The 16,351-nt window shown below is 39.2% G+C and overlaps 1 protein-coding gene across 2 annotated transcripts in view; it reads left to right on the top strand.

The window, feature by feature from the left end:
- Rnf13 (ring finger protein 13) overlaps positions 1-16,351 on the top strand; it is an 85,803-nt gene that overhangs the window by 8,688 nt on the left and 60,764 nt on the right. The window contains exons 2-3 of one of the 2 annotated variants that reach the window (XM_076932413.1): positions 5,514-5,658; positions 13,687-13,812. In XM_076932413.1, the coding sequence (XP_076788528.1) occupies positions 13,699-13,812 (114 nt within the window). In that variant the 5' untranslated portion in view covers positions 5,514-5,658; positions 13,687-13,698. The remainder of the gene's footprint in view (positions 1-5,513; positions 5,659-13,686; positions 13,813-16,351) is intronic. The other variant, XM_034500440.2, reaches the window with a different exon arrangement.

Below are 16,351 nucleotides of genomic sequence, written 5' to 3' on the forward strand. Positions count from 1 at the left end.
TGCCACTATGCCTGCCCTCCTCATGTTTTGATTTGTGTTTCTCTGACATGTATGAATTTGAACATCTTTTCATACACTTGCTTGACATTTGCATATTTTCTTGAAGATGTGCCTATTTAAGTTTTTTGCCTTTTACAATTTATCTTTTTGATATTGAATTTTTAAAAAGTGGTTTATATGGCTGGGCATTGGTAGCATACCTCTGTTATCCTAGCACTCTGGAGGCAGAGGTAAGTGGATCTCTGAGCTCAAGGCCAGCTTGGTCTACAGAGTGAGGTCCAGGACAGCCAGGGATACACAGAGAAACCTTGTTTCAAAACCAAACCAAACCAAACCAAACCAAACCAAACCAAACCACACAAAATAAAAAAGCTCAAACAAACAACCCCCAAAGATTTATTTTGTTTTTATTTTTGTGTATCTGTGTGTACATGTGTGCATGTGTGGGTGCCCTTGGAGGCTAGAAGAGGGTGCTGGATCCTCTTGTGCTGGAGTTACAGGTTGTGGTGAGCAGCCTGAGGTGGATGCTCTAAACCTGGAACTGAACTCCAGTTGTCTGAAAGAGCAACAAGTAGTATTAATGATTGAGCCATCTGTCCAGATCCTTTCTGTACTTTGAATATGAGATCTTTATCAGATATATGATGTACAATTTTTTGTCTGTTTGTGTGTGTGGCTTCTATCTTAGTAATGTTCTTAAGACACATAAAAGTTCTCAATTTTGAGGAAAACCATTCTGTATCTTTTTACTCATGCTTTTGTGCTGTTTCTAAGAAGTCATTGCTAACATATAAACCTCTCTCTCTCTCTCTCTCTCTCTCTCTCTCTCTCTCTCTCTCTCTCTCTCTCTCATCCTAGTTGGCCTGGAGCTTGCTTTGTAGATCAGTCTGGCCTAGAACTCTTGAGAGTTCACCTACCCAACTTCTGAGACTATAGGTGTCCCATGGTACCTGACCTTTTTTTTTTTCCTCTTTTGAAATCAGATTTAAATGTGCAGCATAAGCTATATGAATTTGGGAAGTTTTCTGCATTCTTTTGAGTGCTGGAATTTACAGGTGTACACTGCCATATCTGCTGAACCTGTATTTTCTTCCAGGTGTTTTCTAATCTAGCTGTTATGTTCTGGTCATTGATGGTCATTGATCCACTTTTCTGTTGTTTTGGTGTGGTGTCAGCTTAGGTCACAGGCTCACTGTCTTGTATGTTCTAGTACTCCTGCCGGAAGATGGCATTCTCTGGGCTCTGCACCTTTTAAACAGGTTGATTGCCTCTATGTAGGTCCATGAGCGCACGTACAGATTCGAGGTTCTGCTGCTTTACTCTGTATAGCTGTTTACAGAAGCACCACTCCGTTGTGATTATTGTAGCTTTGTTGAAAGGAAATCTTGAAATCCAGAAAACTGTGGGGCTAGAATAAAGATACCATCCCAGGGTACACTTCACTAACCTACTTCTCACCAGGCTCCTCCTCCTGCAATTTCCACTACCTCCCAATACGGCAGCACCAGCTCTGACCAACCTTTCACATTGCAGAGAACTAACTGGCATGCCATCACAGCTAGCTACCAAGGTAGCTGCCACAGTACCACATTTTCCACACATGAGCCTGCAAGGGACATTTCTTACTCAGATTCACATTTTGTCCCTGGCTTCCCCACAGTCACATGTCCATCTCATAGTAAAAGTGCATTTAGGACCAGGAATCTCTATATTGCTCTATAGTCTGACTCGTACTCTGAGCCTCAAGCCAGTTGTGAACCCCACTATACAGAGTGACTATGGGGTCAGTTAAAGTTACTGTGGTACACCTCCATTAAAAAGAGAGGGATAGAGGCATGAAGGGGTGGGCCTAGAGCACAACTGAAAACGGAGGGCGAAGGTTGAGTGCTGTAGTTCCATGTCTGGCTTCTGGACACATGGTGTGAGCCTTCAAGGGCTTGGGCAACTCTGCCTTGCAGCTTTGCTGGTTACAGGCCCTGTGGCCTCTTTTGCTGAGCCAGCTCCACTTGCTGCCTGTCTTGGCAGACATTCCATCTTCCTGGGATCTCCCACGTCACAGAATTTCCACTGCATCCCCCACTTCACTCTCACGGCCTCATACATTGTCCTCTTGGTGTTCGCCTTCAGGGTGCTACTTTGTTAAACATGCCTGGCTTTTGAGGTTTTCTTTAAAATCTGAGTGGATGCTTTTATGACCCTATAACTATTGCATTGCTGTAAAGCCTGCAACACGTGGACGAGTCCAGTGTCTGACAGCTTCCGCAGTAGCTTGGCCTCCTTTGACTATGAGTTACTGCCACTGATTGCCTGGGTGCTGAGCCCAGGAAGCAGTTTTCTAGGTGGCTTTAGGCAAGCAGGCATCCTGGAAATCTCTTCCTCAAGCAAAGGCTTTCAAATGAATTCCTTTTACATGATGATCCTGTGATGGATGGCAGGAGGACCAAACCCGAGTTGCCTTCATGTTAGGTTATTGTTCTTGATGCATTCCGTTCAGCTTCTTGATGCTTGGGGATCATACTTTCTTGTCGTCACTGTTACAGGCACTTCTTTTCTTGTCAAATTGCAAGTTTTAAATTCTCTCCATTTTACCCTTTGTTCCTAATTTTTACTATCAACTGAGTAAGCAGAGAGAAATAATACTATGCCTGCATGCCGAACTATATTTGAAATTTCCTGTGCCAGATCAATTAATTTGTCACCATTAAATTAAGTCATGAACACAGTCTTACCCAAGTCTTGGACGAAATGTAGATGAGTTCTTTGTCAGAATATTATGCACACTTCTATTTTCCAATAGAATTGTCTTTCCAACCTGGAAAACAGTTTTTATTGTGTGCATTTGATTGGCATTCTGAATACCATAAAGAAGCCATGTGCTGGTGTGTGTTAGTGTTTGCATCCCTCAGTTGGGATAGTAGTGAGTGAAAGCAGCAGGCAGGTGAGTGGAGGACAGGTGACACCCTCCAGGGTTATAGCTCTCATGCAAGCCTTGGTTGCCAGGGCTCTTAGCTCTCTACAAGGCCCTTAGGTCTTTGTAGGCCTAGAAAGTGAGGATTCCTTATCCACGTCTCGTAAATACTGCACATTCCAAAATGTGTTGTGCAGCCATTCCTTGATGATCTCTGCACATCAGTATCTTCTTGCCTATACTGGAGACTGGTTGTGGGCTGCCTCCCTAACAGCTTTGGACCAGCCCTGTCCGGACCACCTACTGAAATTATCTGCTGTACCATTTCCTCCCACCATAGTCAATTGAGGAGAACTGGACCCCAGCTTTGGAGAAGGGTCCCTCTTCATGTTTATGTTTTTTGGGGGCTCTCAGTCTTAATCTCTTATCATAGTCTATTTATTAGTTTTTGAGACAGGGTCTTGCAGGTATCTCTGACTGGCCTGGAACTTGTTATGTAGACCAGGCTGGCCTTGAACTCACAGAGATTTTTCTGCCTCTGCCTCCTAGGTGCTTGGATTAAAGGCCATTTCTGGCTATCTTTTTCTTAAAATATTAAGAACAGATTTGTGGCTTGTGATTGAATAAACTTGCAGATATTGCATGTGTACTTTGGTAAGCACTAACATTTATATAGCTATGAAACAACTATAATATGAATTTGACAAACATGCCCATTATTCTCAGCAGTTTTCTCAAGCCTGATAATCACCATTCTCCTGCCTCTGTATACATGTGTCTTTACACTTCTATTATACCGTAATTCAGTGTTGTATGGCTTCTGTATCCTGATATGTCTCACTGCTGGAACAAAATTGGTACTTGAAGTAGTTCCAGAAGACCTAAAAAATTGAGTGGTTTTTTTTTTGTTTGTTTGTTTTTCTTTTTGTTGTTTGATTTGATTTACTTTTGGGTCTGAGTGCTGAACTGTTTGTCAGTTGGGATTGGGATGGTAGCAACCATGGCATCACAACTAACTAAGCTTGGGACTGTAGTTGATTGAGATATGTTGTCTACTGATGCACATGCCTGCTGCCTTTGTTCTTTATGGCAGTCATACTTATTGTTAGAACTACTGTATGAAATAGAATATTTTAGGATTAGCGCTGGAAAAATGGCTCAGCCATTGTGCACTTACAGAGGAGCGAAGTTTAGTTTCTAGTACCCATAGCTCACCTGCGTACTAGCTCACAACTAGCACATTAGTTACTTTCCTATGATCAGAAGCAAATTATAGAAGGAAGGGTTTATTTGGCCTATGATTCCAGAGGGATAAGAGTCTAGCATGGCAGGAATGCATAGCTGCAAGTGGCAGGCAGCAGGAACGGAGGCTGAGAGCTCGTATCTTCAACTGCAAACATGAAGCAGAGAGAACAACTAGAAGTGGCACAAGGCTTTTAATCTCAAAGTGTGAATCCAGTGACTAGCAAGGCTGCACCGCCTGACCTCCCCAGACATTTAACCAGCTGGGTTAAAATGCCCAAGACTTTGGGGTCATATCTCATTTAACCTTCTCATAGCTTGTAACTCCAGTTCCAGGAGATTTTGTACCCATTTCTGGCCTTGGTGGGCAATAACCGTATATGTATGGTACACATACATATATGTAAGCACTCATACATACATATAAACATAAGTAATTTTTTAAAAAAGTGAATATTTTGTGTGTAATTGAATGTTTATAGTGGAAAACATTTAATTATCTGCCCGAGATTTGTCCTTTGCTTTATTTTTAAAAATATTAAAACATTTTTATTTATTCATATATATGTACAATTTTGACCATAGTCACCCCAAGCCTCCCTCATGTTCCCACTAGAACTCCCCCAATAGGCCATTTTCCCACCTTCACGTCCTTTTCTTTTTGTAAACTCCACTGAGTACAATTAGTGCTGCTGCATGCACCTGGGTACAGGGCCTCCGTGGAGTATGGGCAACCTACTAGCAGCTACATACCTGAATTATCATCATCATCATCATCATCATCATCATCATCATCATCATCAGTGTTTGATTTTTTTTTTTTTAAAGATAAAGTCCATTATATAGCCCTGGCTATCATGGAACTCCCTATGTAGACTAGGATGGCCTTGAACTTGCAGAGATGAACCTGCCTCTGTCTCCTGAGTGCTGGGATTAAAACACCATCATGCTGGGCCACAAGTCTTTAGTTTTTAATTGCACATTTTACTTCACAAGAAATAATTTTATCCCCTGCACATATTGAGTTAGACTAGCGAACTAAAAGCCTTGTTGCTTGCTCATTTAAAGCGTTTTTTATATTGTATGAAAATACTATACAAATAGAACCGTTGGATAGGCAACCAGGTTTATTAGGGTTTATTTATGTGTAGTTTAGTCTTTAGAGTATGGCACATAAATGAATAGACTGTAGACATTTTTACTTTGAACTATGTAAATAGGTATGAAGAGTAAACCAAAAATGATATAAAGATCCACCACCCAGAGTTAACAGCTTATTTTATTGTTTCATTATATTTAAAGAATTATTTTATATGTATGTGTGTGTGACAAAGTGTACGTATGTGTCACCACATGTGTGCAGGTCCCTTCAGAGGCCAGAAGAGGGTAGCTGGAAGAGAGTTCTGAGCCACCTGACAAGGATGCTGGGACCCAACTCTGGGTCCTCTGAACCATCAACAACTGCTTTTAACTGCTGAGCCATTTCTCCATCCCCCACAGTATTCAATGTATGTATACTCAAGTATGTTTCGAATATATGCACAAGACATTTTTTACTTAAAAATCTTTTTGAGACAATATCTCACAGTGTTGCCTATGTTGGTCTTGAATTCCATTGAGTAGCTGGGACTGCTGTTCAAAACACCACACCTGCCTATAATGGAAACATATAAAAGCAGGTTTTTATTTGCTTTTGGTGGTGCTGGGGATTCAGTGCCTCTTTGAGGCAGGTAGGCAGGTGCTTTCCTACTGAACCCTGAGTAAGACACTTTTAATGTAAATGTCTTAAAACTTTGCAAAAAGCAGTTAACAGGTAGTAGCATTTAGAGGTTTTATTAAGTTAGCATAAAGAGAAGTGGTATGTCCATTTGCTTTTGTAAATGTTAAGCACCTAATTTTTGTTAGGCACTGTTTACACAACTGTAAAATAAATATTGATGTCCTTGAAAAGAACATTTTCTTTTTCAGTAAATAAGGATACTAAACAAAAAAAAAGAAAGAATTAAAAAATATGATAGGAAGCAATGAGCATTTAAGAAGCAGGGGATTAAAGGGGTGCATCACACCAGATGTTATCTTACTGTAAACACTCGCTGGGGCGAGTCTGGCATCCGAAAACAAGGTCAAAAACATAGCTGAGGGGACACTGTAAAGCAGCAGTTTATAGGGCTGGGGCAGGGGCCAGCCACTTAGAGCACTGTACCTACATCCTGTGGCTGGAACCTCCGTGTAACTCTAGCTGCATGGCCTCTGTGGGCACCTGCACTCATGTGCACCTCTCCCCACATACACATAATCAAAGTTCATTTTAAAGAAGAAACGGGTTGTACCAATGGCAAGGACATAAGTTGATCTGGAGTGGGACAGTCTGCCACCATTAGCACAGTATGAGAGCGTTCCTGTTTATATGTTCTAGCTCCCTGGAGACCCTTGCCATATTACTGTCTTCCATCTAAGAACTGCACAAACAGTAAAGAGTGAGGGATGAAGGTGGGGTTACCAGTGAGCAAATTTGTCTATTTTTCAGTCAGTTGCTGTTAGTGCTTAGATGTAGAAGTTCAGTCCCCTAAAACAGGGAAGTCCCCTAAAATAGGGAAGCTGAGTGAGAGTACAATCCACTTTCTCTGATGTTCTATTTGAAAGGTTGCGTAGAGGATTAGAGGGAAAAACCTTCATGTCAAATCCTTAATACAGAAATTAGCATAAAATCAGGTTTTCTTTTAATGCTATAGTGTTAGCATTGACATTTGTGTGAAAAATCATAAAAATAAAACATTCTGATTTAGGAGATGGATACTTTGAAGTACACTGTGCATATTTTGATAATCCAGAAAACCAGAAATTTCTACTATGTTTCCCTAGTACTCAAGATTTCAATGTCCATGAAGAAGTTTCATTGTCAATTGTTCCTTTCTCGTTTCTGTGTGGCTCATTGCTGGGGTTGACAGCGTGCGATACAGCTGACAATAGTGGCATTGAGAGAACAATGAAGTCTGTTTCTGTTAGCATCTCTGCCCCTACATTTTTGTCTTGTCTAGTTTGACCTATACATTGTCCTTTGACTTGTAAGAAGTTTATGGAATACATATTTAAATCTGGATCAAGAAAGTGTTTTCCAAATATGTATTGGATTCATAACTTATATTTAATGTAAAAATTTTTTAAAAAAGTATCCAAAGCCTAAACATAGAACCAATATAAAAAAAGAAATCAGGGAAAAGGTTTACATCATTGGATTTCTTACATAGGACACAAAAAGCACAGATAAGAAAGTAAAACATAGGTGAGTTGGATTTCATGAAATTTAATGCTTGTGCATTAAATGACTTTTCTATGTTTTACATAGTGATAACATAATTGACCAGATGGGAGAAAATGTATTTTTCAGTCATATAAGAGGCAAGGTTTAATATTCAAAGTGTGTCAACACCCTTGTAGCTCAACAACAAAACAGTTTGATTAAAAATGAGATGAGTGGGTATTTCTCCAGAGAAGATGCGCAGATACAAAGTACAAGAAGTGGTGACCACTATTACTAATTAATGGAGAATACAAATCAGAACTCCAGTTCTGTGCTCTTTGTGGTAGCTGTGTCAAAGTAGCAAGTAACAGGTATTGAGGAGACATAGGAACCCTTGTGCATTACTGGTGGGACCCGCGTGTTTCAATGTGTGTGGAAAATGGTTTAATACTCAAAAAAATCAGAGGTAACTTGTGATCCTGAGGTTCTACTTCTGGCACATGCAGTAGATTTTAGAGCACAGAGTAAAGAGACTAAATGCAGAAAGAGAACAGTCTGACCTCAGCACACGATTATTAGGATGAATCATTAGCATGCATAGTAAAGGGTAGCCTCCCTCCCAAGGGAATGGAGGAGTCTGCAGAGGGAAAAGTGTGGCTAGGACCCTTTACAGGGGTGGATGAGGGGCTTTGGGATGAACTTGATGCAGCTGTGGGAACTCTGTGTGACTCTGTGGTTTTTCTTTCCTTTCTGGAATTGTTTGCTTTAGGAAGGACAGACTATCATGGGAGACATGCTGTCTCAGCAAACATTCTGTCTGGGCCGACCAATAACTGTTGAACAAAATCAGCTGTAATCTTTATAGGAATTCTGTTTTTACAACCAAGGAAATCTATCATAACCCCCTCCCCCCCCCAAAAAAAAAAAAAAAAAACCGAAAGAAGGAACACAAGTGAATGTTTTTTGATAAGTCAAGAAGTGGAAGCAATTTAATATTTATTGACGGATAAGTAAATACATGTAGCATGTATAAGCCGTGGGGCACTATTGAGCCAGACAAGGAAGCAGACTTTAGGCTTCTATAGCACAGAGCAATGTTTAGACATGCTAGTGAACTGAGCCACTCAAAAAGACATGGTAATGATTCCACTTAGATGTTACCATAGGTTGTTAAATCTAAGACAAAAAGAATAAAGTGTGGCTAAGGGCTACAGGTTTCATTTTCTTAGGATAAAAAGGTTCTAGAAAAGCATAGTGGAGAATAAATGCTTGACAGCAAAAATATAGTTACTGAACTCTGTTTAAAATGATAAGTTTTATATATAGCATAACACATCGAAATGAGACTTGATGGCCTTCTGGGAGACCTCTGTGTCACCAACAAGCCAGTTCACTGTAGACATTCTTGCACTGAGACTCTTCTCAGGTGATTTTTGTTTTGTCAAGTAGACAGTTAAAGCTAACCATCATAGCTACACTGTCCTTGATGCCTCTGAACTGTCTTTGAAACTGTGTAGTCAGTGTTTCAAATATTTTTAAATATTTTATTCTTATTTAAAATTAAGATTTTTTGAGATAACGTTTTGAGATACACACACACACACACACACACACACACACACACACCCTGGCTGGTCTTGAACTTGTAGCAATCTCCCTGCCTCTGTCTCCCCAGTGCTGGATTATAGCCATGAGCATTATGCTTGGGTGATTTCTTTATTTTTAACAACTTTGTGCTGTTGCTTCATTCTGTCACCTTGTACTGCATTTGTTTTGTTTTCTATTAAATTTTATAGAAATCATGACTTTTAGGCAAGATAAGCACCTTGTCATGTCTTATAACTCATCTATCTATCTATCTATCTATCTATCTATCTATCTATCTATCTATCACATTTCATCCAATTCCCATAAGCTTTGAAGTTAGGAAGAAGAAAACTATTGTAGATTAGAATCAAGATGTATTTGCAAGGATACTTCTTAGGTAAGATATAATACAAAACTGGACAGAAAATATAATGAGAATTGGAAATCTCTTTGTATTGTAGCAGGAAGCTGATTTCAGATAAAATCACTGTTAATGTTTATTAGAATTCTTTCAAAAAAAGGTGAAGATTAGTTTGTGATTACAAATGATACTGGGGGGCTCAAAAGATAGCTCAGTGTTTCAGAGTGCTGAATGCTTTTCCGAAGGGGTTTTTGTCCCTATGCCTTTTTCATGTGCTGAATTATAGTTATGGATTTGCATATGTTGAAGGAACCTTTATGGCATATATCATTTGAATGTGTCCTTGAATTTGGTTTGCTAGATTTCCTTGTATGGATGTATGCGGTATGTGTATGGGTGTGTTGTTTGTGAGTTTATGTGTGGAGTCTAGAGATTGACATCTGTGTCTTCTATTGTTTGCTGCCTTATTTGCTTTTTTTGCGGCGGGTGTTCATTGATTGGCTAGACAGGTTAATAAGTGAGTCCTAGGATCTGCCTGTCTCCCCTTTCCTCACTGTTGGAATTTCAGATGTGTGTTACCATGTGGGCATTATATGTGGGTGGCATTATACTCCAGTCTGTAGGAGTATACAAACTGGAAGCGCAGTATACCAATGTAACCATATATGGTTGTGGAGACGTCTTCCATGCTGCAGGTGAAGCTTTCGTCCTCAGCATAGACTAGACTTGAATTAGAACCAGTGAGATCCAGTGTGGAAAATCTTGGTATTTGAAAGGGACAGTTTCCCTTAACAGTCCCTTGATTAGTCTCCAGGTTTCCTTGAAGATCATGATCAGTTTTAAGAAATATATAGCACAGGCGAGCAAATGCTTTTTCTTTTAATGTCAAGTTATTTTTTTTTTTCTTCCTTCCTATAAGACTGGGGTTGGGACTGTGAGTGTAAGGTGGGTGTTGAGGGTTGGGCCTTACTGTGTTGTAGTTCAGGCTGGTCTCTAATTCTTAGCTTAAACGATCTTTCACATGAGCTTTCTAAGAAGCTGGGGCTAAAGGTTTGTGTCTTTGTACCTTGCTTTAAAAAAGTTTTATAGCAATTGTAGAGTCATTTCACATAAATGCTTTCCTCCAATGGAGAATTGTATTTACCTGAATGTTGCTTAGTAACACGATTGCCAATTTGCATTTATCTTTACACAGTAGGTTAAATGCTAGGAGGAGCCATCAAAGAATTTTAGCTTGTTAACTGTTCCTTTTAGAAGGCTTCCTGGTTAAGCAAAGCTAATTTAAACTAAAATGTAAAACCTTTTGTGCTTTCTCAAGAATGTGTTAATCGTGAAAGGCTTAGTGTTACTATGATGAAACACCATGACCCAAAACAACTTGGGAACTAAAGTTTTTTTTTTTTTTTTTTTGTTTTGTTTTTGTTTTTGGCTTATACTTACACATCACTAGTCATCATTAGAGGAAGTCATGACAGGAACTCAAACAGGGCAGGATCCTGGAGTCAGGAGCTGCTGCAGAGGCCATGGAGGGGAGCTGCTTACTGGACTGATTTCTTATAGACCCCAGGACCACCAGCTCAGGGATTGCATCACCCAATATGTACTAAGTCCTCTCACGTCAATCATTACTTTCAAAAATTGCCTACAGGCTTGCCCGCAGCCCTATTTCATGATCTCTGTTGAGGTCCCCTCTTCTTTGATGACGTTAGCTTGTGTCAAATTGTTAAGACTAGGAGCACAATGAACCTTTTTCATTAAAAACTATGTATATTTACACTTACACAAATTTAATATTGTATTAGATTTATAGTTTTTCTCCAAATTCTTTTTTTAAGTTTTCAATGAGAAAACCTCACAACATTTATTGTCACCTGATAATGCTCATCAAAATAAGGTGAAGGTGATTACTGTTTCAGAACTACCCTCCATACTGCTTCTTTCAGTTGCTCATTCCTACCTGGAAACACTATCTCTGTTCAGCTTGGTTCAAGCCAGTTGTTTTCTCGACTTTGTTTTATGAATGAATCTCTCCTGCGTTATCTAACTTGAGGTTCGTGTGCTCATCAGTGGCAATAATCTATCAGCACACCCACTTGTTCACACAGCCGTATCTGTGTCTGAGATGTGTTTTGCAAATGTCTGAAGATGAGGCTGATAGGCTGTACCCTCACCTTCTGGACCCTTGCCCTAGACATTGCACACCCTGGCGGGACTCAGGCCATAGGGATGTGCATGCTGCCTCAGGAAGCAACTGCTAGAAACCCAAGTTTTTTTCCTAGAAGGTAGAATATATTTTAATGCCTGAATAACACACCAGATATTTTACCTTAAAGACTAATTTCAGCAAAATTATACACTTACATTTTTATTGTAGCAAAATTCACAGTCTAAAGCTTACTTCAAAATATACAGTGAAGTGATTTTAATATATTTATAAATTGTGCAACTAACACCAAAATGTAGTTTAGAACATTTCTCTTATGCTTCCTTGTTCCTGTGAGCAGTCACTCTGTGTTCCCATCTGTCCCCCCTTTTTCAATAACCCTTAATGTCATAGCCTCTGTCAATTGCCAGTCAACTTTAACATGTTGTCATTGCTGATGCTAATGGCTTTGTCAAATGGTGTTTCAAAATCTATTTACAGGTACTTTGCTTTCAAATGAGTTAGACTGAGACTTTCAATCTGTATCATTCATACCCCACCAAGAGCACCCCCTTGATATCATCAAAGGTGATTCTTTATAGTTTGGTGGTATTTAATGAAACAGTCCATTATAAAATCTCTTGTTCTTGTAAACTTTGTTCTTATTTACTCATAAAAATGTATACTATACAATTGTTTGAGTCTTGCCAACAAAAATCTTACTGTGTAATGACAGATTGGAGAGTAGCTTAGAGATCTGAATGATTTGGGAGAATCAGGTGCTCAGCTGTGTTTTATTCTTAAACAGTGAAGGAGATGGTTTATGAAGGGAAAGATACAGAAGGACTGGAGGTTTGCCTCAACTTCACTTGGTTCCAAGAGTGCAAGGGAGAAAAGGGATTATTTCTGGATATAGATAGGGAAAAATAAAGTTATAGGTAATTGTAATATAAAAATATAGGAGATAAAGACAAAAATTGAGTGTCCTTTACCAAAAGTCCTTGGAATAGGAAGTGTGTCAGTGCTTTTAAAGTATTTCTGTAATCAGTTGCATGTTCCTAATCTAAAAAAGAAAAAAAAAAGAAAAAGAAAAGAAATAAAAAATCTGAAATGCTACAGAACCTGAAATTTTTTGATTTCTAGATCAGAGACAGTCAACCAGTTTTGTTTTTTTCTTTCTTTAATGTAAATATAACATACAAAAGTGTCTTCCACCATTAATGCCAGCACTTGGGAGGCAGAGGTACATGGATCACTGTGTATTCAAGACCAGCCTGAACTGCAAATTAAGTTGTAGGTCAGTTATTGTTGTGAGACCCTGTCTCAAAAAGGGAGGGTGGGGAAAAGGGAAGAAAGCACATATATGGTCATGGTGGCATATACCTTTAGAGATGGGTAGTCTGTTTGAGTTGAAAGCTAGCCTGGCTGCCTGATCTACATAGGGAATCTAGGCTAGCCAGGGCCACACAGTGAGGCCTACCTCGAATTACATGGATTTATATTTAACAAACGTATGTGATTTTTATATGGAACTGAAGATGAGATTTCTAGAAATGTAAAAAAAAAAAAAAAAAAAAAATCAATTCTAAAGCCAAGTTGTCTGTTTTCTTAGAATTTACCATATTTTGATTGTAGTCTTGCTTTTTCAAAAATTGAATTGATAAACAAGTTGTGATGTGTCCAGGCACTGTGGGGAAACATTTGTTTTGTGCTTAAAATGAAGAACAGAGAATCACTGTGAATGTGCTAAAAACTAAGCTGTATCCGCCAGCACTGTCAGATTGAACGTGCCGTGTGCTTGTGAGGCAAAGGCTCTACCACTGAACTGCATCCCCAGGCCTGTGTTGACTGAGTGTCCTAGTCTCTGAAAATTCTGGTGATTTTGAAATACCTTTTTTGTTTTGTTTTAGGATTTTTTTTTTTTTTTTTTTTTGAGACCAGGTCTCTCTTTCTCTCTGTGTAATTGTTCTATAGCTCACTATGTAGACCTTAGCTGGTCTTGAAGTCACAGGGATTAGCTTGTCTCTGTCTCCTGAATGTTGGGATTAAAAACGTGCACTACAATGCCTGGCTTCCAAATATGTCTTAATTTTAATATTAGCACATCTGTAATTTTATTTTTGGATGTTAGGAATTAATGTGAAAAATGATTTACTCTTGGGGAGAAAGTCCCAGCCTTTACAATTTTTTTCCTTATCTCCAAGGTGATTGACAAGATGCTGCTCTCCATAGGGATGCTCATGCTGTCCGCCACACAAGTCTACACCATCTTGACTGTGCAGCTCTTTGCATTCCTGAACCTGCTGCCTGTAGAAGCAGACATTACAGCAGTAAGTACAGTATAGTGTATTCAGGTCTAAAAACATCCCCCACTGCTGTGAAAAGGCCATGAATGTGTGATCTTATTATTTTATTAATTAATTATTTTATTTATTTACATCCCAAATGTTGCCCTCCCTACCGGTCCCCCTTGCAGGGTTCTTTCTCTTATCCCTCTTTCCCTTCACCTCTGAGATCATGTCTCCCCCTTCATCCCCCTCCACCCCCAACCTCTCACCCTGGGGCATCAAGTCTCTATATGATGGGATCTTATAATGTATTTATAAACATGAGACTCTGTGCTCATACCTATATCCTTGTGTTTTATATAGAATTTTACTGGTTTCTTTAGTACTTGAATCTTTTTTTCTTTTTCTTTCTTTTTTTCTTTCTTTCTTTCTTTCCTTTTTTTTTTTTTGACGGGGTTTCTCTGTGTAGCCCTGGCTGTCCTGGAACTCACTCTGTAGACCAGGCTGGCCTCGAACTCAGAAATCCGCCTGCCTCTGCCTCCCAAGTGCTGGGATTAAAGATGTGCGCCACCACTGCTAGTACTTGTGTCTCTTTTATTTTCTTTTACTTGAGACAGTTCTTACTATAATAATCCTGGCTATCCTGAAACCCACTCTGTAGACCAGGCTGGCCTAGAAACCCCCTTACGTCTACCTCCTGGAGTCTGAGATTATAGGAATGTACCACCACACCTGCTTTCCCTCTCTTTCTGTCTATCTGTCTGTCTGTCTGTCTGTCTGTCTTTAGCAAGCATCATGATGTGAACACAGCAGCATTAAACATAGATGTTTGATGTAGTGTTATTTTGTTAATTTCAATGGAATGAGACCATTTTAGATGTTCCCAGTCTGCCTTGCTTCCATTCTTTGTATTTGTCAGAGAGAATTGGTCAGCAAGGTGACATAAGATAACCACACCCTAGGAAGTGGTGTGGATGCATAGTGTGTATAATGGTAGTCAAGAGCTTTGGTAATAGAGGTACAAGCTGACTCAAATTCTTGTTCATGCGGTAAGACTGGTCAAATTACTGAACATCTCAGTTCACAGTTAATTGATAATAAAAGTGGAAATATAGGTGTATCTAGGAGGCCAGTAGTTTAAAAACCAGGGCTCTGGTGACAGATTGCCTTGGTTAGACTCTTGGTTCTTCTAAGTTAACAGTATAGGTTGTTTTTAGTATTCTTTGTTCAGTATACAAAATGAGGATGGTAGTAATAGTGTTTACATTATAGGGTTGTAAAGTAATGAATACCTGTATTCTTAGCTCTGAAGAGTGTTACAAGTACTGTTCAAGCTAGAGGTTTTATTTCAAAAAATTTACCCATAAAATCAAATCTAGTAATAAGTGATCGAAGAACACTTATTTGTAGATTGTTCCAATTCCTAATTTTCAAAGTACACATTTTAAAATGCTACTTTCATGTATTTGCTCTTTCTATGTTGATCTAAAACAATTCATTCATTTTACATTGGTGTTTTGGGAGGGGTTAATGACCTCAGGTTTAATACAGAACTGATCATGGGTGAATAATTAAAGTAACAGTACTTTAGGAGATTAAATGTAAATTGTGTTAGTTTGTTTGGAAGCCTTGTCCCTAAAGTACTTTGTAATTCACTCTGGAAATATGAATTGCTCTTGCAATAGGAAGTCAGTGTAGAGCTGTCCCCATGTATATCTGGTGGCCCCAGGTATGATTCTGGGCTGGTACCCAAGTCAACAGAATAAATCATTACAGATGTATAGTGAGAAGCAAAGAGAAAAGCAGGGTTTATTAAAACATACAGAAGTGCATCACCCAGTCCTGTGCTGTCTACTGTGTTAGCTTGAGCTCTGTTTGCTGTGTCAGCTTTCACTATTGACAGTGACATGAGCTGAGGGTGATCCCAAAAGACTTGGAAGCTGGCAGGTGTCCTGGTTGAAGGGTGCTTATTTTGTAGGAGAAAGTTGTCTGTGCCTCAGTGTAGCTATGAAGATTATGTTGCTAAACTCCAGTACTGCTTATGCCTCTGGCAGATGATGAAAGAACAGGGTTGTCCAGCAGGTGATTGATTTAGCATAGCATACCTGTCTACATGGATGTGTGACCTCTATACTTTGACTCTAAGGCTTACTTGATCTTTATATCTTTTAAAAATAAGATTCATTTTATTTTATGTCTATTTGTGAATGTCTGGATATATGTATGTGTACTATATGGTGCCCATGGAGGCCAGAAGAAGGTGTTGGATCCTTTTGAACTGGAATTATACGATGGTTTTAAGCCACCATGTAGGTGTTGCTAGGAATGGAGCCTGGTCTTCCACAAGTACTCCTATCCTCTGAGCTACCTCTTCAGCCCCTGTAACTTTTTCTGTGTTGTGATTAGTGTCATGTAATTCCCATTGTAATGTGTTCTGTGTTTGATATTTATGATATAGGTAAATGTGTTCGGTGTTTTCTATTTCTATAGGCTATGAGCAACTATCTTAACTTTTACTATAAAAGTTACTTGGTTACTGTCTATGCTTACTTTCTTCTACTGCTCTTGTTCCTCTACTTTT

Source organism: Arvicanthis niloticus, chromosome 4, assembly GCF_011762505.2.
Source record: "Arvicanthis niloticus isolate mArvNil1 chromosome 4, mArvNil1.pat.X, whole genome shotgun sequence".
Classification (NCBI taxonomy): Eukaryota; Metazoa; Chordata; class Mammalia; order Rodentia; family Muridae; genus Arvicanthis; species Arvicanthis niloticus.